The sequence below is a fragment of the Anomaloglossus baeobatrachus genome, chromosome 3 (assembly GCF_048569485.1).
Source record: "Anomaloglossus baeobatrachus isolate aAnoBae1 chromosome 3, aAnoBae1.hap1, whole genome shotgun sequence".
NCBI lineage: Eukaryota > Metazoa > Chordata > Amphibia > Anura > Aromobatidae > Anomaloglossus > Anomaloglossus baeobatrachus.
In genome coordinates this window covers 55273648-55300750 of record NC_134355.1, presented here as the reverse complement: position 1 = coordinate 55300750, position 27103 = coordinate 55273648, and the positions used below count along the sequence as shown (strand labels likewise).

The 27103-nt window shown below is 48.2% G+C and overlaps 1 protein-coding gene across 1 annotated transcript in view; it reads right to left on the bottom strand.

Annotated features, from left to right (window-relative positions):
* Positions 1 to 27103, bottom strand: part of CAMKMT (calmodulin-lysine N-methyltransferase) — a 654168-nt gene that overhangs the window by 600119 nt on the left and 26946 nt on the right. Inside the window, exons 2-3 of the mRNA XM_075339193.1 lie at positions 19824 to 19999; positions 5587 to 5651 (exon numbers count right to left, since the gene is read on the bottom strand). Coding sequence (XP_075195308.1) covers positions 5587 to 5651; positions 19824 to 19999 — 241 coding nt within the window. The remainder of the gene's footprint in view (positions 1 to 5586; positions 5652 to 19823; positions 20000 to 27103) is intronic.

Below are 27103 nucleotides of genomic sequence, written 5' to 3'. Positions count from 1 at the left end.
ATTGACACTGGCATTCTGCGGGTACTATCTAATGAAGCTGCCAGTTGAGGACCTGTGAGGCGGCAATTCCTCACACTAGAGGCTCTAATGTACTTGTCTTGTTGCTCAGTTGTGCAGCGTGGCCTCCCACTTCTCTTTCTACTCTGGTTAGAGCCTGTTTGTGCTCTCCTCTGAAGGGAGTAGTACACACCATTGCAGGAAATCTTCAGTTTCTTGGCAATTTCTCTCATTGAATATCCTTCAATTCTAAGCACAAGAATAGACTGACGAGTTTCACATAAAAGTTTTCTTTTTCTGGCCATTTTGAGAGTTTAATGAAACCAACAAATGTAATGCTCCAGATTCTCAACTAGCTCAAAGGAAGGTCAGTTTTATAGCTTCTCTAATCAGCAAAACTGTTTTCAGCTGTGCTACCATACTTACACAAGGGTTTTCAAGGAATTTCTAAACATCCATTAGCCTTCTAACACTGTTAGCAAACACAATGTACCATTAGAACACTGGAGTGGTGATTGTTGGAAATGGGCCTCTATACACCTATGTAGATATTGCATTAAAATCCAAACGTTTGCAGCTAGAATAGTCATTTACCACATTAACAATGTATAGAGGATATTTCTGTTTAAATTAATGTTAGCTTCATTGAAAAAAAATGTGCTTTTCTTTCAAAAATAAGGAAATTTCTAAGTGACCCTAAACTTTTGAACTGTAGTGTATGTTGTGAGAGACCAATCACAGCTACTCCCCACCTTTTTAAGATGAAGGATTCTGTCTTCCAATGCCGACGATAGCTTTTACTAAAGCAGTCCGTGTGCTGATGTATCCCAGTCCTACTGATGATTATAGTGTTTTATGTGTGGAATTGTTGTGAAGTTCTCTTATCATCTCATCGTTTTCTCCCTGTTCTTATTTTTCCCCTGATCTTACACTTATTGTGTAATACGTCTGTGTGAGCATGCTGAGTGATCAAGTTTAGGTTTCCTCTGTTTGCTATACCTGTGGGATCTACCACTCCTGTTCCAGCCCTCCTATGGAGTGGTGAAGAGGGGGTATTAGATCAAGGCTCTACAGGAGCAGGGCTAGGAAGGTGGCCCAGACATCATCACCATCAGACGTATCTCTGAGGTCAGGGACAGCTGGGGCACCACTAGCCTGAGGGTCAGTTTAGGTGCCCCGATCCCTGGTTATCCCATCACACCATGTAACAATATTAAATATCCCTCCAAGAATTGTATGCTGTGGACTATTATCCTTCAATATTGATAACCTGTGTCTGGGAATTTTTGGATTACCGGTTTCCTTGAACACATCACTTATTTTATATTAGATGTTTATAATTGCTTATAAAAATATTCTAATTAAACTTTTGTTTTAAAATATGTTCTTAATTGCTATATTGACTCTATGCCTTCCCACTTTACATAAGTTATATGAGTCGCAAGTAATGCTTAAAAATGTTTATCTAGCCTCTTTTCAGTATCGAAAGCTACATACTTGTAGTTTTTGTAGTGCCTGTGCTTGGTAATGCAGATTAGTAATCAGGACAAAGCTGCAATACCGGGGTCAGCCACTATAAAATATACGGCGCGGTTCCTAAACATAGAAGAGCCTATTTAATCAGCCGCTGGAGCACCAAAGATCCTATACTGATTTTTTGGATAGGCCATCTATATTCTAGACCTGGAAAACCATGTTAAGTACTAGAAGAATTTACTTGTTGCTTTAAGAATTGTTTGTTCAAGCGTTACACTTTTGCAATTGACAAATCCCACAAAGGATGGGTTAGACTTTGCCTGAGAGACAGAAGGTTTTTATTAGTGCCTCCTAATATTTCGAGGACCTCCCCCTATTATATAAAAACATGGTACTGTGGTATTGCGTGAAAGACCCCTTTAAGTTTGCTCTGCCATAAATTACTAATAAGTGTGGATTATTCCTCTGGGAACCTCCCCCGGTCTAAGGGGTACTTTACATGCTGCGACATCGCATCCGAAATATCATCGGGGTCATGTCGTTAGTGACGCACATCCAGCGGCGGTAACGACATTGCAACGTGTAAATCCTTTGTGCGACGATAAACGATCGCAAATGCGTCGAAAATCGGTGATCTGTGTAGCGTCGATCATTTCCACAATGTCGGGTCGACCGCAGGTACGATGTTGTTTGTCGTTCCTGCAGGTCCACACATCGCTGTGTGTAAACCCGCAGGAGCGACAAACATCTCCTTACCTGCGTCTCGACGGCAATGCGGAAGGAAGGAGGTGGGCGGGATGTTATGTCCCACTCATCTCCGCCCCTCTGCTTCTATTGGCCAGCCGATTAGTGACGTCGCGGTGACGTCGCTGTGACGCTGAACGCACCTCCCTCTTGAAGGAGGGATATTTCGGCAGTCACAGCGACGTCGCCGAGCAGGTATGTGCGTGTGAAGCTGTCGTAGCGATAATGTTTGCTACGGCAGCAATCACCACATATCGCATGTGCGACGGGGGCGGGTACTATCGCGCTCGGCATCGCTAGCCGATGCTAGCGATGTCACAACGTGTAAAGTACCCCTTAGAATGGGATCAAGAGAAGTCACCGAAAAGACAATGATGCAGCCCTTGCAATAGTTTTCTATAACAATAATACAGAAACAGAAGGGTTAATGCCGTGCTGCCGTGGAGAGATAGACAAATCCAATGTGTTTTAAGGGGTGATTTATTAGACAATGCATTTCGGCGAAACCGTCTTCTACATCAGGTCACAATCACATCTTTGATTGTGACCTGATGAAGGAGATGGTTTTGCCGAAACGCAGTGGCTAATAAGTCACCATTAATACATATTGGACTTGTCTTTTTCTCCATGGCAGTGCTTGTTGTCTAATAAATCACCCTTAATACACATCGGACTTGTCTCTCTCTCTCTCTCCACGACATTAACCCTACAGTTTACATTATTGTCTACATATCGTAGGGCTGCAGCAGCCATTGGATATCTACTCTTTTAAGTGGTTGTGACTTTCACAACCCGACAAGGTGAGGCTCCATATTATTTCACCCATTGTTTCCCATCGGGATAAGACCCTATTTGCTTTTCTCTGTCTTCAAGTAATTTTCAGCTCAATAGTTTTCTATGGGAATTATAGAAATACTGCAAATCAGACTGTCAACTGAACCTGTCAATATTAGCACGTCCGGCCAAAGTTAGCCTAAAGTGTATGGGAACTTTTGGTCTCCAGAACAGTTATGGACTGGCGGTAGTGATCCTGTGAGTCTTTCCTTAAGAACGGAGCAAGAAGGTACCACCAGATGGGTAGCTAGGACTTTGAGATGAGTCTCTTGAGTCAATGAAGTCTGGACCAGGGACAGAAATACTAAAGGCAAAGTATCCAAAGGTCAAATCAGGAGTGTAGGCAGGGTCAGCCAGGAGTCAGGACCATGGCCGAGGCAAGAAAGTAGTCAAGTAGCAAGTCAGAGTTAAAAAATAAGAACAGTAGCAATGCACAGAAACAAGTGTCAGACAACCGCTTTAACCTTTGTCAGGCTGCATAATTTTGCCAAAATTTCTCGACCCCTTATCTCGGAAGGGGGTGGAAATATTTTATTGAAATTTGGCCAATATATTCTGGACCAAACCTGCTGAGATGTCACGAAATTTCAGCCCTCTACGGCTTTTCGAAAAAAAAAAATTATTGCAATTTAAAAAGGGAATAGTTACAATTGTACCTACTCAGCCGGACGAAGGTTAAAGAGGACCAACCACCAGGATTTTCCTATATAAACTAAAGCCAGTGCTATACTGGGGCTATTGTGCTGATTCTATACATACGTTTAGTTGTGAGATCGGATGTATACTTTCTGAAATACAGGCAAGTAAAGTTTGTGCAATGCACTGTTATTTGATTGATAGCAGCCACAGAATATCTAATAAGGGAAAAACAAACAGGGAATTTGGAGTTATTGGTTCAAAAATCTTTTTAATAAATCTTTATTAATATTACATGTCCACAAAAAATGTATAAAATCAAAAAAAGACAAGGGCGGAACAAGGGAAAAAAAAAAATTAGGGAAAAGGTTAAAGGTACCCCATATGATGGTGATATGGCTACATAAATAATATAGAGAGCCCAGAGGGGTAAACTGACACATCGATTAGTCCCACCATCATTCATTAAGCACCAACATGTGCAATGTATGTATCATCGCTCAAATCCGCGGCCAGCTCACCCATTTGAATAGTGCCCTTCTAGTAGAGTGCCCACCATGGGAAAAAGACCCTCTGACGCGCGTTTTGCGTGGATTAGTTGTCGCTTCTTCAGGGAGGAAGTGACAACTAATCCAGACGAAACGAGCGTCAGAGGGTCTTTTTCCCGTGGTGAGCACTCTACTAGAAGGGCACTATTCAAATGGGTGAGCTGGCAGCATATTTATATTGTGCTTTTCATTGTGAGCGATGATACATACATTGCACTTCCTCCCTTTCCTTCCTCCCTCTCTACTTCCCCTGTAATAACAGAGACAGCGGAAGGGGGGGGGGACAGGCAGCAGACAGGGGCGGGAATAACTGTCAAAACCTGGCCCACCTCTTAGATATTCCGTAGCTGTTATCAATCAAATAACAGTGCATTTCACAAGCTTTACTTGCCTATATTTCAGAAAGTATATATCCTATCTCACAACTAAAGGTATGTATAGAATCAGCAGGATAGCACCAGTATAGCACTGGCTTTAGTTTATATATGAAAATCCTGGTGGTCGGTCCTCTTTAAATAGCAGGCCTTGACGATATCATTAGAAGCAGCCCAGAAGAAAGCATCAAGCTGCAGTATCAAGATGCAAGAAAGACAATGGCACAATAAAATGAGATCTGTAACAATGACTTTTACAAAGCTCAGCACTTCTCTTGTGGGAGCTGCAGTTTGTTCTCCGGAGCTGCACTTTCAATCTGATGAGTGCTACATAATAAACACATTCCAGATTGGAATTGTTATTAGATTCATTCAGTAACAAACTGTGAAGGAGCAAAAATCAGGTACGGGCAAGATCGCACACAGTCAGCATTTCCACCGCTCGGCAGATCGCCCTTCGGCTATTTTTTTTGCCACATCACCCTCACAGATTTTTCCTGTCATCGGCTAACTTTTTTTTTTTTTTTTTATCTCCCAGCGAAGAATTCCCCACAGTTTGGAGAAATGAGAGTATAATGCAGACATATTTATACAAAGCTTAGCACATCTGCCTCTTATTTGACCTCGGAGATAAATATGCCATTCATAAAGCTGTTTTTTGCCTGCGGCCATACAAACTGTTTGCGTATATTCAGTTAGCAGGCTTTGGCTTTTCATTCCAGAAGGCTTTTCTGCGCCCTAATCTATGTGAATGTACCAGCTGCCTCACATTCATACGTGCAAAACCTGTCAAAACCTATGCAGATCATTCATAATTCCTGAACAAAAAACAGCGTGAATTTATACAGATCCGCCACGACGCAGGAATCGGAAAACAAGAAATTATCACAATAAAATTGCACAACTTTTGTCATGTAAATCTGCGTGACGGGAAAACAATGGCGGGGATTTACAGCTACAATGGGAATAGGACTTACACACGTTTCCAGTGTTGTCAAAACTCGTCAGGATGTCAGAAACGTTTAGAGCTCCCCGGTTTTGCCTGAAATAATAGATCGGTTTACAATTAATATTAATTTTACGTACATTCAATAGTTATATTTAAAAAAAAAAAAAAATCCTGAAAAAAAATAAAAATAAAAAAATACATATATAATTCTGCTCCTGTCTAGCAAGGTTCCCTTTGTCAGTCCCAGAACCTGATATTGTGTCGTCAATAATAGCACTCAATCAAATACTCTAGGATTAGGAACGGCCAATAATAAGGGATCGATGGTGGTCCGACTCCTCACATTCACGTTCCCTATATTGTTCTGCGGGCACTGCTACATACCGTGCCTGTAGTTTTCGTAGTGCTATGCCAGGTACCGCAGATCAGTAATCAGGACAAAGCTGCAATACCAGGTTCAGCCACTACAAAATAAACGGCGCTGTTCCTAAACAAAGAAGAGCCTATTAAAATCAGCCGCTGGAGCGCCAAAGATCCTACACTGTTGTTTAGGATAGGCCATCTATATTCTAGAACTGAAGAGCCCCTTTAAGTACTAGCAAAATTTATTAATTGCTTTAAAGGCTGGTTTACACGCAGCGACATCGCTAGCGATGTCGATCGTGAAAGCACCCGCCCCCGTCGTTTGTGCGTCACGGGCAAATCGCTGCCCGTGGCGCACAATATCACTAACACCCGTTATACGTACTTACCTTCCTAGCGACGTCGCTGTGGCTGGAGAACAATCTCTTCGTTAAGGGGGAGGTTCGTACGCCGTCACAGCGACGTCACACAGCGGCCGACCAATAGATGTGAAGGGGCGGTGACCAGCCGCATTAACGACACGCCCACCTCGTTGCCGGAGGACACAGGTACGCTGTTGTTCGTCATTCCCGGGGTGTCACATGCAGCGATGTGTGCTGCCTCAGGAACGACAAACAACCTACGTCCACAATGACCAACGAGATTTTGAAAATGAACGACGTGTCAACGATCAACGATTTGGTGAGTATTTTACAACGTCAACGGTCACTCGTACGTGTCACACGCAACGACGTCGCTAATGAGGCCGGATGTGCGTCACGAATACCGTGACTCCAACGACATCTCTTTAGCGATGTCTTTGCGTGTAAATGGGGCCTTAGAATGTTCCGATCTTTGCAACTGAAAAATCCCACTAAGGACAGGTTATACGGCAATTTGGATGCCCAGTTGTTGCCCCCCCCCATTGAAAGACCAGCGTTAGAAAAAATCCTTAAAGGAACCCACGTTCCCTGTTTCACCGCCTCTCCATTGTCAAAAGCAAAGTCCTCGCACATCAGCATTAAGCCCAAGTTATTTTTCAGATTGCTTTTTCAACAGGACTCAATTCACCTGGTAAACAGCAATCTTCCTCCCCGGGCTTGTTGCGCTCCCTTGAGAAGCTTAAGGTCTTAAGTTTATTTGTGGCCTCTCTATGCCTCCTTACCAATCAAGCAGAGAGTTTTAGTGATCTGGGAATTATTTCAATACATCCTCAAATCTCAATGCATTCCTAAATCACCAGAAAAAAAAATCTGGGCTAATCTTGGTGTCACTTGGAAAGAGCAGACGAGCTTAGCAATGTGAGGAGGACGGGGTTTATACTGAATTATCAGGTTCAGCCACTAGAGGGGGAGGACCAGATTTTCACAAGCTGAAACGCACAATACTGGGACGTAATTTCTAAGTTTGTAGTTAAAGTTTCATTTTAGGTGAAGCCATTGTACTATATACAATGTACTGGAGTGCGCCAAATCCGGAAAACCGGCGAAAAGCCGGAAGTGTGAAACTAGCCTAAAGGCCGCTTTACACGCTGGGACATCGCTCAAGCGATCTCGTTGGGGTCACGGAATTTGTGACGCACATCCGATCGCTTTAGCAATGCCGTTGTGTGTGACACCTTTGAGCGATTTTGCATCGTTGCAAAAACGTGCAAAATCGCTCATCGGTGACATGGGGGTCCATTCTCTAATATCGTTGCTGCAGCAGTAACGAAGTTGTTCCTCGTTCCTGCGGCAGCACACATCGCTCCGTGTGACACCGCAGGAACGAGGAAGCTCTCCTTACCTGCCTCCCGCCCGCAATGCGGAAGGAAGGAGGTGGGCGGGATGTTCGTCCCGCTCATCTCCGTCCCTCCGCTTCTATTGGGCGGCGGTTCAGTGACGCAGCTGTGACGCTGAACAAACCGCCCCCTTAGAAAGGAGGCAGTTCGCCGGTCACAGCGACGTCGCAGGGCAGGTAAGTAGTGTGGCGGGTCTGGGCGATGTTGTGCGCCACGGGTAGCGATTGCCCATGTCGCACAACTGATGGGGGCGGGTACCCACGCTAGCGATATCGGTCACGATATCGCAGCGTGTAAAGTGGCCTTTAGGCTAGGGTCACACGAGTGTATAAAAAAAAAAGAAAAATTAGGAAGATTTTTTCACACTTCTCATCCGTGTGCAATCCGTTTTATGGTTTTTTTTTTAACTTAGCAGCTATTAATCTTCTACAGTAAAAATTGGATGGTCAATATGGTATCCAATTCTTTTCTCGCACTGTATGGATTTTGGAGTCAAATCGCAACATACAATATACAGCTGAGAAAAAAAAAATGCAGATTAACACTGCCACACTGAATAACATTGGTCTGAATGCAATCTCTTTTTTATCGGATTGCACTTGTCCGATTTACATGCTCGTGTGGGTGAGTCCTTACACTGAAGCTTTACACCGTCTCGCAGGTAAATCCCCGTGTGAAAGAACATTGCCAGCAACCATGTAAATATTGCAAAAATGCATTTGTCAAATCTTTTAAGTGGTTTACCATCTTCACAAAAATATGGCTCCTACTACTAGTATAAAATACAAAATTCCATAGGTTTCGTCCTTCCAACGTCTAGTACCAGCTCTCCAACTCTTCCAGCACAAGATCTGGATTCCTCCAGCTCCTCCAGCACCAGATCTCTTCAGCATCTCCAGCACCAGCTCTGGCTCTCTCCAGCTCCTTCAAGGCAGCTCCCTCCAGTGCCAGCTCTCTCCAGCTCTTTCAGTGGCAGTGTAGAGGGGTCAGGGTTATGCCCAGCCCTACAGAAGTAGCTGGCACACTGATGGTCTATGTATAATGTGTATAATGTAAAGGGGCCTTTACACGCAACGACATCGCTAACGAGATGCCGTTGGGGTCACGGAATTCGTGACGCACATCCGGCCTCATGAGCAACGTCGTTACGTGTGACACGTACGAGCGACTGCCAATGATCAAAAATACTAATCTAATCGTTGATCTTTGACATGTCGTTCAAATCCCAAATATCGTTATTGGTGCTGGACGCAGGCTGTTCGTCGTTCCTGAGGCAGCACACATCGCTACGTGTGACATCCCAGGAATGAGGATCCTCCGGCAACGAGGTGGGCGTGACTTTCCTGCAGCTGCTCTCCGCCCCTCTGCTTCAATTGGACGTCTGCCGTGTGACATCGCTGTGAGGCCGCATGAACCACCCCCTTAGAAAAGAGGCAGCTCGCCAGCCACAGAGACGTCGTTAGGCAGGTAAGTTCGTGTGACAGTTACTAGCGTTATTGTGCGCCACGGGCATCGATTTGCCCATGACGCACAAACGACGGGGGCGGGTGCTTTCATGAGCGACAACGCTAGCAATGTCGCTTAATGTAAAGCAGCCTTTAGTGTAATGTATAATGTGCATGTGAGTTGTATAAAAAGCCACCAGGTGGCAGTGTTGTAGCATGGCTGTCCTGGTACCTGGGTGAGCAGAGAAAGAGTTAAGGAAGAGGAGGAGAGCAGCATGTATAAAAAGGTGATATAGGAAGTAGACAGCAGGAGAGTCCCTGAGGAGAGTCCCTGAAGAAAATCCCTGGGAAGATGTAAGAGAAATAATCCCCACCATAAGATTCTGATCCTATGGGTCACCCCTGCAGCTGTGACATGCGGGATCCCTTCCGGATTGAGCAACCGAGTCCCACAAGGAGAGGGGTTTAGTCCTACAGTCATAGGTCTTGCGTCTGTTTCATCTGGCTGCTAAAACTCAAAGAATTCCTCACTCACGGAAAGGTCAGTGCGCCCTCAGGTGGAAGGGTATGGCTGGATGGCCTGGGCACGGATAGAGAGCCCTGTTGGTTGTGGTCCTTCTTACGTTTCAGAGTCCCCTATTGGTGGGGTGAAGTGGCCCAATGGATTTCATAACCCGGTTTGTGCCAGTATGATGTTTAGTGATGAAAGGAGAGGCCTAGAGGTGACAGAAAGTGCCCAGGTGCCAGAGATATAGACGGCTGCTATATTATATAGGAGAGAAAATATGTAAGGAACCCCATTTGGGAAGAATACCAGTATCGGTGAAGCGCGGACCAAGATGTTGCTGAAGACAAAGGAAAATAAAGTTGTTTTGTTTTTGAGAAAAGAGACCGTTACTGCACTTTATTTCCTGAGAATGTGAATGTGATGCCCCTCCCCTTGTAAAGGTGAAGCTGCCGGCCTCCCTGGCTTCGCTAGGACACCGGCGTGTAGGTTACAGGAGGTCTCCACAACAACGGCAGTCCTGGGAATCTCCCAAGAGGACAATGCTGTGGTGAACCTAAATTTAGGGGACCAAGACTAAGCTGAACACGTTGGCTTATGGGCATAGTTGCCCCATTGTTGTGGTCAAGTACTGTTTCGGTTCTGTTGCTGTACACTCCTGGACTGCCAGCCTCAGGGAGGAGGACTTACTCCCTGAGAACTCTAAGGATTCTTCATGGTACGGTTTCGGTTGATTTTTGCATTTTTTGTTTTTGATGCGGTTTTGTGCGGGGAAGCTTGCCTGAAGGAAAGAAGTTTGGCCATAGTGTTATTATCAAATTTATTTGCATTGTGAAATATTGGTGTGTATAATTACATGTGTGATGAGACAGTGTTGGGTACAAAATGTAACTGCTGATTTGCAGGATCAAGCCGCAGAGGACTTTAACCTGGACCCCTAGAGCAGCTAGGGAAAGCTGCTTGGTAAGCGTTGGGATATCTGCTGGGCTGGGTAGTGGGTCAAGTGTATTTGTCGGCCCCTGTATGTAATTGGCCGGGACGACCTAGCTTAAGGAAGTGGGAAATGTAGGGGGGGGGTCAGGGTTATGCCCACCCCTGCAAAAGTAGCTGGCACACTGATGGTCTATGTATAATGTGTAAAATGTAAGTGTAATGTATAATGTGCATGTGAATTGTATAAAAAGCCACCAGGTGGCAGTGTTGTAGCATGGCTATCCTGGCACCTGGGTGAGCAGAGAAAGAGTTAAGAAAGAGGAGGAGAGCAGCATATATAAAAGGGTGATATAGGAAGTAGACAGCAGGAGAGTCCCTGAGAAGAGTCTCTGAAGAAAGGCCCCTTGAAGATGCAAGAAAAATAATCCTCAACATAAGATTCTGATTCTATGGGTCACCCCTATGGTTGTGACACACGGGATCAGGTGCAGATAGAGCAACCGTGTCCCCCAAGGAGAGGGGTTTAGTCCTACAGTCGGGGGTCTGGCATCTGTTTTGTCTGTCTAAAACTCAAAGAATTCCTCACGCACGGAAAGGTCAGTGCGCCCTCAGGTAGACACGTATGGCTGGATGGCCTGGGCACGGATGGAGAGCCCTGTCGGTTGCGGTCCTTCTTACGTTTCAGCGTCCCCTGTTGGTGGGGTGAAGTGGCCCAATGGGCTTTATGACCCGGTTCATGCCAGTGTGATGTGTAGTGATAGAAGACGAGGCCTAGATGTGACAGAAAGTGCCCAGGTATCAGAAATACGGACTGCTGCTAAATTATATTCGAGAGAAAGTTACTCCTTTGGGAAGAATACCAGTACCAGCGAAGCGCAGACCGAGCTGTTGCTGAAGACAAAGGAAGAAAAGTTGTTTTTGCGTAAGGAGACTGTTACTGGGCTTTATTTCCTGAGAATGTGAATGTGGTGACACCTGCAACTGATGCGGAGTCCTCCTGTGTGTGGTGTGGCGACAGGGAGGCGAGGGGTTAATGACAGGTTGTGCTGTGACCTGTTGTTCCCCCTGCACTCACGACCACTACCGCTGCCTGCCCCGTTCCCTCCACCACACCAGCTCTTTCAGTGCTAGCTCTGTCGGGCATCTCCAGCTCTTCCAGGGCTAGTTCTCTCCAGCTCCTCCAGGGCTAGTTCGCTCCAGCTCCTCCAGGGACAGTTCGCTGCAGCTCCTCCAGGGACAGTTCGCTGCAGCTCCTCCAGGGACAGTTCGCTGCAGCTCCTCCAGGGACAGTTCGCTGCAGCTCCTCCAGGGACAGTTCGCTGCAGCTCCTCCAGGGACAGTTCGCTGCAGCTCCTCCAGGGACAGTTCGCCGCAGCTCCTCCAGGGACAGTTCGCCGCAGCTCCTCCAGGGACAGTTCGCCCCAGCTCCTCCAGGGACAGTTCGCCCCAGCTCCTCCAGGGACAGTTCGCCCCAGCTCCTCCAGGGACAGTTCGCCCCAGCTCCTCCAGGGACAGTTCGCCCCAGCTCCTCCAGGGACAGTTCGCCCCAGCTCCTCCAGGGACAGTTCGCCCCAGCTCCTCCAGGGACAGTTCGCCGCAGCTCCTCCAGGGACAGTTCGCCGCAGCTCCTCCAGGGACAGTTCGCCGCAGCTCCTCCAGGGACAGTTCGCCGCAGCTCCTCCAGGGACAGTTCGCCGCAGCTCCTCCAGGGACAGTTCGCCGCAGCTCCTCCAGGGACAGTTCGCCGCAGCTCCTCCAGGGCCAGTTCGCCGCAGCTCCTCCAGGGCCAGTTCGCTCCAGCTCCTCCAGGGCCAGTTTGCTCCAGCTCCTCCAGGGGCAGTTCGCTCCAGCTCCTCCAGGGGCAGTTCGCTCCAGCTCCTCCAGGGGCAGTTCGCTCCAGCTCCTCCAGGGACAGTTCGCTGCAGCTCCTCCAGGGACAGTTCGCTGCAGCTCCTCCAGGGACAGTTCGCTGCAGCTCCTCCAGGGACAGTTCGCTGCAGCTCCTCCAGGGACAGTTCGCTCCGGCTCCTCCAGGGCCAGTTCGCTCCGGCTCCTCCAGGGCCAGTTCGCTGCGGCTCCTCCAGGGACAGTTCGCTGCAGCTCCTCCAGGGCCAGTTCGCTCCAGCTCCTCCAGGGCCAGTTCGCTCCAGCTCCTCCAGGGCCAGTTCGCTCCAGCTCCTCCAGGGCCAGTTCGCTCCAGCTCCTCCAGGGCCAGTTCGCTCCAGCTCCTCCAGGGCCAGTTCGCTCCAGCTCCTCCAGGGCCAGTTCGCTCCAGCGCTTGCAGTGCCAGCTCTCTCCATCTCCTCCAGAGTCAGGTCTCTCTGGCTCCTCCAGGGCCAGCTCTCTCCAGCTCTTTCAGTGCCAGCTCTCTCCAGCTCTTTCAGTGCCAGCTCTCTCCAGCTCTTTCAGTGCCAACTCTCTCTAGCTCTTCCACTACCAGCTCTCTCCAGCTCCTCCAGGGCCAGCTGTCTCCAGCTCTTCCAGCGCCAGCTCTCTCCTACTCCTTCAGAGCTAGTTCTTCCCAGCTCCTCCAGTGCCAGCTCTCTGCAGCTCTTGCAGGGCCAGCTCTCTCCAGCTCCTCCAGGGCCAGCTCTCTGCAGCTCTTGCAGGGCCAGCTTTCTCCAGCTCTTCCACTACCAGCTCTCTCCAGCTCCTGCAGGGCCAGCTCTCTGCAGCTCTTGCAGGGCCAGCTTTCTCCAGCTCTTGCAGCGCCACCTCCTCTAGTGCCAGATCTATCCTGTTCCTCCAGCACCAGCTCTCTACAGCTCTTCCAGTCTATGTTTACGGACTGCAGTGGTGACATCATGGCTGCAGTCAATTACTGAGCTCAGTGGCTCGCTCCATTTACATCAGCAGAGCTGCTAAGCTCAGTGATTGGCTGCAGAGTGATGTGCACTGTAGCACTGATGTCACTGCTGTAAACAGAGCCAAGAGGAGTACTGGAGAAACCAAGAGAGGGCTGCGTGTTTTTTACTTTATACATATACAGGCATTTGGGGCCATAATTTTTGAAGGTGTAAAAACCTGAGTTGTCCATCTTTGGAGATTTTTTTTTCCCTTTTGCAAAACCATGCATTTTTGGCTAAAAATCAGCCTCTACTTCATTAAACATGCACTATTTGCCTTCTATAGGCTAGTTTTTGCAGGCTGCAGAAGGAGTTAACTGAGAATCCATCAGTGAGCCCACTATGATGGTCTGACAGGGGAGTTAGTGACTCTTATCTGTCTTTTTCTGAGCTCCTCTTAACAGAGTTTTCACCAGCGACCACATCGAAGTTGAATGTGCAGGAAAACAAAAGAGCCTAGAAAAATCAAAAAAGGTGCAAAGTTTTTATGGCAAACCAATTGCAAAAATGATTTTTAGCCCCAAATGCATGCATTTAGGAAAATGTAAAAAAAAAATACCCAATAGTGGATAAAGGAACGGACTGCGGTATGTACTCGACGAAGCATCACGTTTTATAAAACCAGGGATGCTCATGGAATTTGCAGAAATGTATTTTCCAGCTAAGTCCCTGAACTGCTTGTTCTCCGACCTAGCGGATATCCACTCGGGGGCACAGAAGAGGAACTGTGCCTCAGAATATGAAAATGTTATGCTATTAGTTAAGAAACGATTGGTCATTGAGCCGTAGCATCTGCTGCTTTTAATATAATGACTTCGTATTGAACAGTACGAGCCGTGCACATCGCAGTTATATGTATTATTGACATCCTAATGTGTACGATGTCAAAGGAGACATTGTGTGCATTATACTGTCATAGGCAGCGCGGCTCCAGCCGTATGAAATGATACAATTCCACCGGTATATACATCTGTTACCATGGCGACGGCGGAATGTGTCCTCAGTGCGATGCACTTAACCTAAGACTCATCTTTGGAGTGTAATAAATGGTCTCAGGGTCATGTAAAAAGAAAGGTTTCAATGCAGGAATAGATTTCAGGAGGAAGAAAAAAAACTGATCTGAGGTCATATTCTTGGCAACGCAACTTCAGAAAATAAAACCGGTACAATGCGATGTTGTTTGTAAAACATGTACACTTTATGACTATTTCTTAGGTCACGGAGAATTTATAAAGTTGAAGATTTTATGTGAACTTTTTACAATCTGGCCTGAAAAACTGTTTTCAATGCTAAACTTGGATTATAGCAGAGCTTGCCCCGAGGAGGTATCTGGCAGCTGCTTATTACCCTGTTCCACCTGTACACAAGACACACTAAATGGAGAAAAGTATTGAATTACAGATATTAATAACTGAATCTCCAGGTTTTTCTTCAGCCCCATTGTGCCTGGTGTGTAACCTCCGGCCCCATAGACCCCGGAGTATAACCTCCGGCCCCATAGACCCAGGAGTATAACCTCCAGCCCCATAGACCCCGGAGTATAACCTCCAGCCCCATAGACCCCGGAGTATAACCTCCAGCCCCATAGACCCCGGAGTATAACCTCCGGCCCCATAGACCCCGGAGTATAACCTCCGGCCCCATAGACCCCGGAGTATAACCTCCGGCCCCATAGACCCAGGAGTATAACCTCCGGCCCCATAGACCTAGGAGTATAACCTCCAGCCCCATAGACCCAGGAGTATAACCTCCAGCCCCATAGACCCAGGAGTATAACCTCCAGCCCCATAGACCCCGGTGTATAACCTCCGGCCCCATAGACCCAGGAGTATAACCTCCGGCCCCATAGACCCCGGTGTATAACCTCCAGCCCCATAGACCCCGGTGTATAACCTCCAGCCCCATAGACCCCGGTGTATAACCTCCAGCCCCATAGACCCCGGTGTATAGCCTCCGGCCTCATAGACCCCAGTGTATAACCTCCGGCCCCATAGACCCGGTGTTTAAATTCCGGCACCATAGACCCTGGTGTATAACCTACAGCCCCACTGACCACTGTGTATAACCTCCAGCCCCACAGACCCCAGTGTATAGCCTCCAGCCCCACAGACCCCAGTGTATAACCTCTGGCCCCATACACCCAGTTATATAACCTCCAGCCCCATAGACCCAGGTGTATAAACTCTGGCCCAATTGCCCCAGGTGTATAACCTCCAGCCCCATAGACACCAGTGTATAACCTCCAGCCCCACAGGCCCAAGGTATAACCTCCGGCCCCGTAGACGCCATTGTATAACCTCCAGCCCCATAGACACCAGTGTATAACCTCCAGCCCCACAGACCCAAGGTATAACCTCCGGCCCCATAGACGCCATTGTATAACCTCCGGCCCCATAGACCCCGCTGTATAACCTTGAGCCCCATAGACCCCACTGTATAACCTTCAGCCCCATAATCCCAGGTGTATAACTTCCAGCCCCATAGACCTCGGTGTATAACCTCCGACCCCATAGACCTCGGTGTATAACCTCCGGCCCTATAAACCCTGATGTAAAACATCCGGCCCCATAGACTCCAGTGTATAACCTCTGGCCCTATAGACCTCTGTGTATAACCTCTGGTCTCATAAACTACGGTGTATAACCTTTGGCCCCATAGACCTGGGTGTATAACTTCTGGTCCTATATACCCTGGTGTATAACATGCAGCCCTGTCAGCCCCAAAATATAATATCCCGCCATACAATCTGCCTTTACTACCATGTGACAGAACGGCTGTTGGTAAAGATCGCACTGATACCAGTGTGGTCCTGTACTAGGAGCCACCAGGGTAACAAGTCCTTTCATGACGTTTCTGCCTCCTAAATTTTCCCCCATCCCGTGAGTGATATTATTGAGAAGTGGAAGAAAAAGCAGCAACTCAGCCACAAAGTGGAGACCACGTAACGTTACAGAGTGGAGGGCCAAGCGCTGAGGATCAAAAGGCAGAAAAGTCACCATTACTCTGCTGACTCTAACTGAGGAGTCCAGACCTCATCTGGTAACATGAGCACAAACACTGCGTCCTCCGGGAGCTTCATGGCCAAGCAGTTGCACACAGCCTTACATCACCAAGCACAATGCTGAGCATCAGAAGTAGTGGTGCAAGTCATCCTTCAATACTGGGGCAATGGAAACGTGTTCTGTGCAGTGACGGATCACACATCTCTATCTGGCGGACGACTCTGCGTTTGAGAACTTTACCTGCCTGACTGCATTGTGCCAGCTGTAAAGTCGGGATAATGATATACATGGGATACTTACCAGAGGTCGGCCACGGCTCCTTCGTTCTTCGTAAGGGAAATCTTAATTCTTTAGCACAAGACATTTTGGACAATTGTAACTTCCAGGTTTGTGGAAGGAACCTGTCTGTCTTCCATGACTGTGCCTATAAAGGTCCATGGTTGGGGGAGTTTGGGGGGATAAAGATGACCGCCCATATAGATCCTGGACCTCAGCCCCATCCAACACCTTTGGGATGAACTAGAGCAGAAATTGTGAGCCCGGACTCCCCCCAACATCAGGGTCTGGCCTCTCAAACGCTCTTCTGGATGAAGGGTTAAAAATTCCCACAGACATCTCCAAAATCTTACAGAACGTCTTCCCAGAAGATCGGAGGCTGTGTTAGCTGCAAAGGGTCCAACTCCATATTAAAGCATAAGGGTGTAGAATGGGAGGTCAGAAAAACTCCTGTGGGTGCAACGTGGAGGGGGCACAGTACTTTTGTCCTTGTAGTGTAGCTGTGGGCAACCTACAGCTTTCTTATGTGACCTACTGACTAAGTGGCTTTCGTTAAAATAATAGAGAAGATACAGGGAGAAGAAGGCTCTGAGATGTCTCCAGCTTTATAATAGTAGTGTTCAAGGGATGACTGTCGACCCTGCCCCAAACATACACAGCACAGGCGGAAATGTGACCGCCAATACTGTGAGTGCTGGATGGCTGGTGGGAAAAGCCGCAATATTTCAGGGTTTTTGTTTTTATTTTTTTTTTTAAATTAAAGGGAACCTGTCACCAGGTTTTTCCCCTACAAGCTGCGGCCACCACCAGTGAGCTCTTATATACAGCATTCCAGCATACTGTATATAAGAGCCTAAGCCGCTGTGTATAACGTAAAAAAAACTTTTATATTATTCACCTAGGGGGGGTGGTCCGGTCCGATGGGTGTCGCTGCTCCCCGGTCCGGCGCCTCCTCTCTGTGGCAATCGACGTCCTCCTTCCACTGATGCCCGTGTGTATGACGTGTCCTACGTCATCCACACAGGTCGGCATTGCGGTCCTGCGCAGGCACACTTTGATCTGCAATGCTCAGGGCAGATGAAAGTATTGTAGTGCACATGCGCGGGTGGTCTTTAACCTTTCCTCGCACCTGTGCATTACAGTACTTTGATCTGCCCTCAGCAGGACACATCAAAGTGCACCTGTGCAGGTCCGCAATGTCGGCCTGGGTTGGATACAAGGAGGACGGAGATCGCAGCAGAGAGGAGTCACTGGACTGGACAGCAGCAACGCCCATCAGACCGGAGACCAGCAACACCCATCAGACCGGAGAGCAGCAACACCCATCAGACCGGAGAGCAGCAACACCCTCCGGACCAGAAACCAGCAACACCCATCAGACCGGACAGCAGCAACACCCATCAGACCGGACAGTAGCAACACCCATCAGACCAGAAACCAGCAACACCCATCAGACCGGACAGCAGCAACACCCATCAGACCAAACAGCAGCAACACCCATCAGACCGGAGAGCAGCAACACCCATCAGACCAGACAGCAGCAACACCCATCAGACCGGAGAGCAGCAACACCCACCAGACCGGAGAGCAGCAACACCCATCAGACCAGACAGCAGCAACACCCATCAGACCAGACAGCAGCAACACCCATCAGACCAGACAGCAGCAACACCCATCAGATGGGACAGCAGCAACACCCATCAGACCGGACAGCAGCAACACCCATCAGACCGGACAGCAGCAACACCCATCAGACCAGACAGCAGCAACACCCATCAGACCGGACAGCAGCAACACCCATCAGACCAGACAGCAGCAACACCCATCAGACCAGACAGCAGCAACACCCATCAGACCAGACAGCAGCAACACCCATCAGACCAGACAGCAGCAACACCCATCAGACCAGACAGCAGCAACACCCATCAGACAGGACAGCAGCAACACCCATCAGACCGGACAGCAGCAACACCCATCAGACCGGACAGCAGCAACACCCATCAGACCGGACAGCAGCAACACCCATCAGACCGGACAGCAGTAACACCCATCAGACCAAACAGCAGCAACACCCATCAGACCGGAGAGCAGCAACACCCACCAGACCGGAGAGCAGCAACACCCATCAGACCAGACAGCAGCAACACCCATCAGACCAGACAGCAGCAACACCCATCAGACCGGACAGCAGCAACACCCATCAGACCGGACAGCAGTAACACCCATCAGACCAAACAGCAGCAACACCCATCAGACCGGAGAGCAGCAACACCCACCAGACCGGAGAGCAGCAACACCCATCAGACCAGACAGCAGCAACACCCATCAGACCAGACAGCAGCAACACCCATCAGACCAGACAGCAGCAACACCCATCAGACCAGACAGCAGCAACACCCATCAGATGGGACAGCAGCAACACCCATCAGACCGGAGAGCAGCAACACCCATCAGACCGGACAGCAGCAACACCCATCAGACCAGACAGCAGCAACACCCATCAGACCAGACAGCAGCAACACCCATCAGACCAGACAGCAGCAACACCCATCAGACCAGACAGCAGCAACACCCATCAGACCAGACAGCAGCAACACCCATCAGACAGGACAGCAGCAACACCCATCAGACAGGACAGCAGCAACACCCATCAGACCGGACAGCAGCAACACCCATCAGACCGGACAGCAGCAACACCCATCAGACCGGACAGCAGCAACACCCATCAGACCGGACAGCCCCTATAGAGGAGTATTCTAAAAGTGTTTTTTACATTATACAGAGCGGCCTGGGCTCTTATATAAACAGTATGTTAGAATGCTGTATATAAGAGATCACTGGTGGTGGCCGCAGCTTATAGGGGCCAAATCTGGTGACAGGTTCCCTTTAAGTAATTTAAAAAAAAATAAATTAAATATAAAAACTTGATTGGTACAGGTCTTTTTTTGAAAACAGATTCCATTCACTGTAAATGAGTGATCTCTCTTTCACCAGCGGTCACTGGGATCAGTATGGAAGCCACACGACAGCGGATCTCCCTCGTCACTTGGTAGCAGTGACCGGTCTTGACGTAAGAGACACTTTTAAAAAACACTTTCACAATTCAGTAAATTCTTATGAAATAAAACTGTCCTACCTCAGACATATCGTGTGCTCCGGATAGCGGATGCTGGCGTACTTCATCCAGGAGCGCTCGCCATCTTCATTCTCCTCTTTTGATAATTCCGTTATAGAGAAAAGTTGGAAGGAATTAAATCGTCTTACGGACACTTTGTGAAGATTATCTTCATCAAGACATTTCTTCCTTAGAGCCTAGAATTCAAATATACCATGTAAATTAGTAATAGGCAATGCATAGAACGGCCTTACTCTATAGGAGAAGTGACCATGACCCTTGAGTTGTTTCCTCGCTCCTAGAAAAGCTCCCTGTGCAGATGAATGGGTCTCCCAATTTTGGGGACTTTTTTTTTTTGCATGTATTTGGGGTTACAAATATTTTTTTGCAATTCGATTAAAGGGAATCTGTCACTGCGTTTTTGCTCCCCCAGCTGAGAACAGCATGATGTAGGGACAGAGACCCTGATTCCAGTGATGTGTCACTTACTGAGGTGCTTGCTGTTATTTTGATACAATCATAGTTTTATCTGATGCAGAAACATCCGTTCTCTAAATGCTGAGCTCTGCATAGCCCACCCACAGCAATGATTGGCAGCTTGCTGCCTATGCACAGTGTACAGAGAAAGGTGCCAGTCAGTGGTTAGGGTGTGGTTGGACAACATAGCAGCAGGTTTACTACAGAAGGGGGTGAGCCAGCACTGCTTGAAATATGGCGTGCGAAACATTAAAAGTGTAAATTCACAAATAATTCCAACTGTACTATAATGCAAAATGAGATCTTTAGCAAACAATTGATCAATAATTTGAGCCACCCCTGCCACGTCACGGCAAATCTCAATAGGGGGTCCTACTCTATATTTCATTTTTTGGTAAATTGTATTATATAGAGTAGGACCCCCCTATTGAGATTTTCCGTGACGTGGCAGGGGTGGCTCAAATTATTGATCAATTGTTTGCTAAAAATCTCATTTTGCATTATAGTACAGTAGGAATGAATTTGTGAATTTTACACTTTTTATTTGTTGCATGCCGTTCATAGGCAGTGCTGGCTCCCCCTCTCTATAATGACAGCAGGTTTACTAGTTCTCTCGTAATAATCTCCTGCTGATTAAACAGTGATTTTATAAAAACTACACTAAGCAGCCCAGTAAGTGACACATTTTTGGAATCAAGGTCTCTTCCCCTACATCATGCTGCTTTCATATTAGGTGGAAATAACCTAGTGACAGATTCCCTTTAAAAAATTTGCACCGCATGCCTTTCAGAGTCTCTGTCTTGCACTGCCTATTGCTGGCTGTAGAATGAGTTAACTGAGCATCCATCAGTGAGCTCCTCCTGAGAGTCTTAGGCTACTTTCACACATCCGGCTGTAGCAGTGCGGCAAAATCCGGCGCTTTGCTGAAAAAACGAAACTGTTTTTCTTTGCCGCCGGTTTCGTTTTTTCCAGCGTTGACTTGCATTGGCGCCGCATTGTGCCACATGGGCTTGCGTTCCGTCCGTTTTTTGCCGCATGCGGCAGATTTAGCCGATGCGGCGGCCGGATGGAACATTCCCTAGCACGTTTTTTGCTCCGGCAAAAAAAATGCATCGCGCCGCATCCGGCCGCTGCAGTGCATTTTTCAATACATGCCTATGGACGCCGGATGCGGCGCGATGCGGCAAAAAACGCATCCGGACGCCGCATGCGGTTTCTTCCACTGCGCATGCTCAGTAGCGTGCCGCAACCGGAAAAAAACGGAAGGGCCGCATGTAAAAACTTATGCAAAGGATGCGCTGTTTTCGCCGCATCCGTTGCATAGGTTTCACAGCCGGGTTGAGCCGCACTGCTCAAACCGGATGTGTGAAAGCAGCCTAATGGGAGAGTTTGTAGATCAGTAAACTGTGGGTGGTTTTAGCTGTTTTCAACTCACCACATCAATGTTGAAAGAAAACAGTTGTAAAAGTAAAACATTTTTAACTAAACCTAATTGCAAAATTATTTCTTTTTCAGCCCCAAATGCATTTTTGTTTAAATAAAATAATAAAAAAAATATATATGTCCGCCAAAGGTGGACAACCCCATTAATTTAACCACAGGATCTCTGCAAACATTGTTACTTTACCATTATGAACAAAATATCAGACAAGCATAAATGTATCCGAAATATAGAACATATAACAAAAGGAATCGATATACCGGTATCCTCTGACACACCGGTGGAGGTCCTAACTCCTGGGCCCCATTTATTACGACTGATGGACTCAATGTGGCCAGTACATCAACAATTTTAACCAAAATTCTGTACTTCTTTCTCCTGCTGGACTGATTTTGCACTATTAATTCATGGGGAAATCTGTATTCAGTGAAGACAGATTTTTACATTACTGAGATATTAAAAATTACAGTTGGTGCTTGTAAGATTCTATGGAGAGGGAGGAGGTAAGAGGTGGAGGAGCTAGAGGCACACACAGATGTTTTGCTGCAAGTTCTCCTGAAACAATAGTTATACCAGCTTTCTTTTCTACCATAAATTTAAAGTACAAGCTATTTCAGGAGAACTTGCAGCACTTGTTTGTGACTGCCTTTAGTTTCACCCTCCTCCTCTTCCCTTTACTGAATCTTATAGATGATAGTTATTTGCTTATAAGATTCTATGGAGAGGTGAGGAAGGAAGAGAAGGAGGCGCCAGAGGCAAACACAGACATTTTACTGGTGGAGAAAGGATGATCTTGAAGAACCCAAGGTTTTTCTTTCAACCTATGTACAGTAGCTATGCAAATTCTCTTGACAGTTAAACTAGCTTTTTTTTTACCATAGATTTAAAATGCAACAGTTGTTTCAGGAGAACTTGCAGCAGAATGTCTGTGTCTTCCTCTAGCTCCTCCGCTCCTCATTTCGGGAGAACTTGCAGCAGAATGTCTGTGTCTTCCTCTTAGGCTAGGTTCACATTTCCGCTAAAATGTATCAGTCACAATCCGCTGCTCTGGTAAACAACGGAATCCGTTTAGCGGATTCCGTTGTTCCCATAGACTTGTACGAGCAGTGGATTGTGACTGATGATGCTGCGTTGCACCCTCCGCCCGACTGATAAGTCGTGGAACGACTGACCGCCGGTCAGGAGGAACGCAGCCTGTAACGTTTTTTGAGCAGCGCGATCCGTCGGATTTCGCTGCGCATGCTCTCTGGCTCCCTGCACACGTAACCAGCTTTGGTTGGTTACCCGATATTTACCCTGGTTACGGTGCAAGGAGCCGGCGCTAAGCGGTGTACGCCCGTAACCAAGGTAAATATCGGGTAACCAAGGTAAACATCGGGTGCTTTGCTGTTACCCGATATTTAGTCTGGTTACGTGTGCAGGGAGGCCGACACTTCCCCGCTCGGCCCTGCCCCCTCCCGCACTCTGCACATGTGTGTACAAACACACACACACACACACACACACTCACCAGTCCCCAGCCATGCAGACCAGCACTGCCACTGACACCCTCGTCTGGCCCCGCTCGGCTCCGCCCCCCGCTCGGCTCCGCCCCCTCCCGCACTCCGCATGTGCACGCACACACACACACACTCACAACACTCACTCACACATACACTCACCTGTCCCCAGCCATGCAGACCACAACACTGCCACTGACATCCTCAGCGCCTGGCCCCGCCCCCCTCTCGGCTCCGCCCCCTCCCGCATTCAGCATGTATACACACACACACACACACTCACACTCACACACACTCACCTGTCCTGCAGTCCCTGCGGCACTGACGTCCTCAGTGCCACAGCCCCGCTCGGCTCCACTCCCACCGAACTCCGCCCCCTCACGCTCCGCCCCCCACACACAACGGAGTCCGACAAAGAATTCTGCATGCATGTGACTGATACAAAACAACGGAAATGTGAACTTAGCCTAAGTTCACACTTCCGTTGTTTTGCATCAGTCACAATCCGGAGCCTTGAGGAATTACGGTATCCTGCAAAATATTTTGCAGGAGTCCTGTTTTTCCCCATAGGCTTCTATTAGTGACGGATTGTGACTGTTGATGCTGCGTTGCATCCGCTGCGTCGCGGTCAGTCGTTTTTTAACTGACCGCCGGGCGGGAACAACGCAGCCTGTAACGTTTTTTGAGCAGCGCGATCCGTAGGATTTTGCTGCGCATGCGCTCTCTGGCTCCCTGCCCCGTAACCAGGATAAACACCGGGTAACCAAGCAATGCGCTTTGGTTAGCTACCCGATATTTACAGTGGTTACGGGTGCAGGGAGCCCGCGCTAAGCTGGTATCCAAGATAAATATCGGGTAACCAAGCAAAAAGTGCTTTGCTTTTAGTTACCCGATATTTACCCTGGATACAGTGTGCAAGAAGGCCGACACTTCACCACTCGGCTCCGCCCCCTCCCGCACTCCGCATGTGTACACACACACACACTCACTTGTCCCCAGCCCTGCAGTCCCCGCGGCACTGACGTCCTCAGCTCCACGGCCCCGCTCGGCTCCGCCCCCTCGCGCTCCGCCCCCTCCTGCACTCCGCATATACACACGCATGTAGACACACACACACACACACACACACACACTCACCTGTCCCCAGCCACGCAGACCGCAGCACTGACGTCCTCAGCTCCGCCCCCGAACTCCGCCCCCGCACACAACGGAGTCCGACAAAGAAATTATTTTCTTTGTCACCGTTGTCATCCGTTGTACAACGCATCAGTCACATGCGTCAAGCAACGCATGTGACTGATGCAAAACAACGGAAGTGTGAACTTAGCCTTAAGGCAGGGGTCTCAAACACGCGGCCCGCGGGCCGCATGCGGCCCCTCAGGGTAGTTCGTGCGGCCCCCAGGCCCGTGCCCCTGGTCACTATCGCGGCAGGGGCCGCAGCCACTGTCTGCACTTTATGGCAGATAAATGTGTTGCTGGCGCTGCGCTCTCGCGCCGGCAATACAATCATCTCACATAAATCACTGACACTGCAGCTGCTGCGATAGTGACCAGGGGCACGGGCCTGGGGGCCGCACGAAGCAGAGATGAGGCAGCAGAGGGGGCGCGGGACAGGTGAGAAGAATGGTGTGTGTGTGTGTGTGTGTGTGTTGGACGTTAACCCCTTAGCGACCTATGACGTACTGGGTACGTTATGGCTCCCTGGTACTTAAGGACCCATGACGTATCCAGTACGTCATGGCGAAATCGCAGCCCCGGTGGCGACGATCGCTGCAAATACCTCAGGAGGGGTGGTGTCTCCTCCCCGGACCTACGGAGGCTGTGATTGGCTGAGCGGCCTTCGTCAGCCAATCACAGCCACTAATGTTTCAGCCATTGAAAATCGCTGAAACATTGAAATCCAGCCAAGATCAGTGCAGCTGTAGCCCTGATCATTGGCTGGAGCTGGGTGACCTGTTTCACCCGCCCCCAGCTGATTGGAGAGACCGGCCTTGTGACCGATCTGTCCAATCACTGTGGATCTGGGGCCGCAGACCACTCCCCTCAGCTTCACTCCGGCGTCTGTGGAAGGTGAGGGGAGCTGCAGGATGGGGACAAAGTGCGCACATTACTATGGGATGGGGATAAGGCTGGGGACATTACTATAGGATTGGGACATTACAAGGATGGGCACAATACTATAGGATTGGGACAAGGTGGGAACATTACTATAGGATAGGGACTAGGATGGGCACAGTACTAAAGGATTGGGACTAGGATGGGCAGATTACTATAGAATGGGGACAAGGCTGGGGACATTACTATAGGATGGGGACAAGGTGGGCACAGTACTATAGGATGGGGACAAGGTGGGCACATTACTGTAGGATAGGGACATTACTACAAGGGGACAAGGATGGGAAACATTACTATAGAATAGGGATAATGCTGGGGACATTACTACAGGATGGGGACAAGGTGGGCACATTACTGTAGGATAGGGACATTACTACAAGGGGACAAGGATGGGAAACATTACTATAGAATAGGGATAATGCTGGGGACATTACTATAGGGTGGGGACAAGGTTGGCACATTACTATAGAATGGGGATAGTACTATAGGATGGGGACATTGCTACAAGGGGACAAGGATGGACACATTACCATAGATTGGGGACATTACTATAGGTTGGGGACAAGGATGAACACATTACTATAACATGGGGACAAGGATGGGGAGCATTACTTTAGGATGGGGACAAGGATGAGCACATTACTTTGGGATGGGGACTAGGATGGGGTACAATACTACAAGGGGACAAGGATGGGAACATTACTGTGGGATGGGGCACAATACTACAAGGGGACAAGGATGGGCACGTTACAACAATATGGGGAACATTACTAAAAGATGTTGGTCAAAATTTCTATATAGTGCTAATTGTAAGACTATTAGTTACAAGAAAGGAATAAAATGTAAAAAAAAAAAAAAAATGTTTATATTTAAACAAAGAATGTGCACGTTTGCTATAATGAACAAGTGAAAATGTTCAAAATCAGTGATCCCAAGGTGTGTAAAAAAAAAAAAAAAAAATATTATATATGGTACCAATAAAAATGTCACTTTGTCCTGCAAAGAATGCGGCCCACCAAATTATTTTTTGCCATCAGTCACAATCCATTTTCTCGACGGATCCGTCGCAGATTGTGGCTAAACTGATGCGACAGATCCGTTTTTCAACGGATCCGACTAGCTGGGGGATAAATAACAATTGGAGCATGCTGAGTCAAAAAAACAGAATGAGTCGCCGGATTCCGTAATTTGACGGATGAAGACGGATCCTGCGCCTACAGGCTTCAATTCTACCAAACGACGGACGGCGACGGATCCGTACACAAAAAACTTTACTCTGGCCATCGTCTCCGTTCAATGGACAAACATTTTTCAACGGATCTGTTGTTAATACAAGTCGATGAGAAAAAAAAGGATCCAGCGGCATCAGTCGCCGGATCTGGTTTTTTTCAAAATTCGACGGATTGTGACTGATGGCAAAAAACTGATGTGTGAAAGGGGCCTTAGTCCTCATTTCAGGAGAACTTGTACCAAAGTCTGTGTCTTCCTCTAGCTCCTCCCCTCCTCATTTCAGGAGAACTTGTACCAAAGTCTGTGTCTTCCTCTAGCTCCTCCCCTCCTCATTTCAGGAGAACTTGTAGCAAAGTCTGTGTCTTCCTCTAGCTCCTCCCTTCCTCATTTCATGAGAACTTGTACCAAAGTCTGTGTCTTCCTCTAGCTCCTCCCCTCCTCATTTCAGGAGAACTTGCAGCAAAGTTTATGTCTTCCTCCAGCTCCTCCCCTCCTCATTTCAGGAGAACTTGCAGCAAAGTTTATGTCTTCCTCCAGCT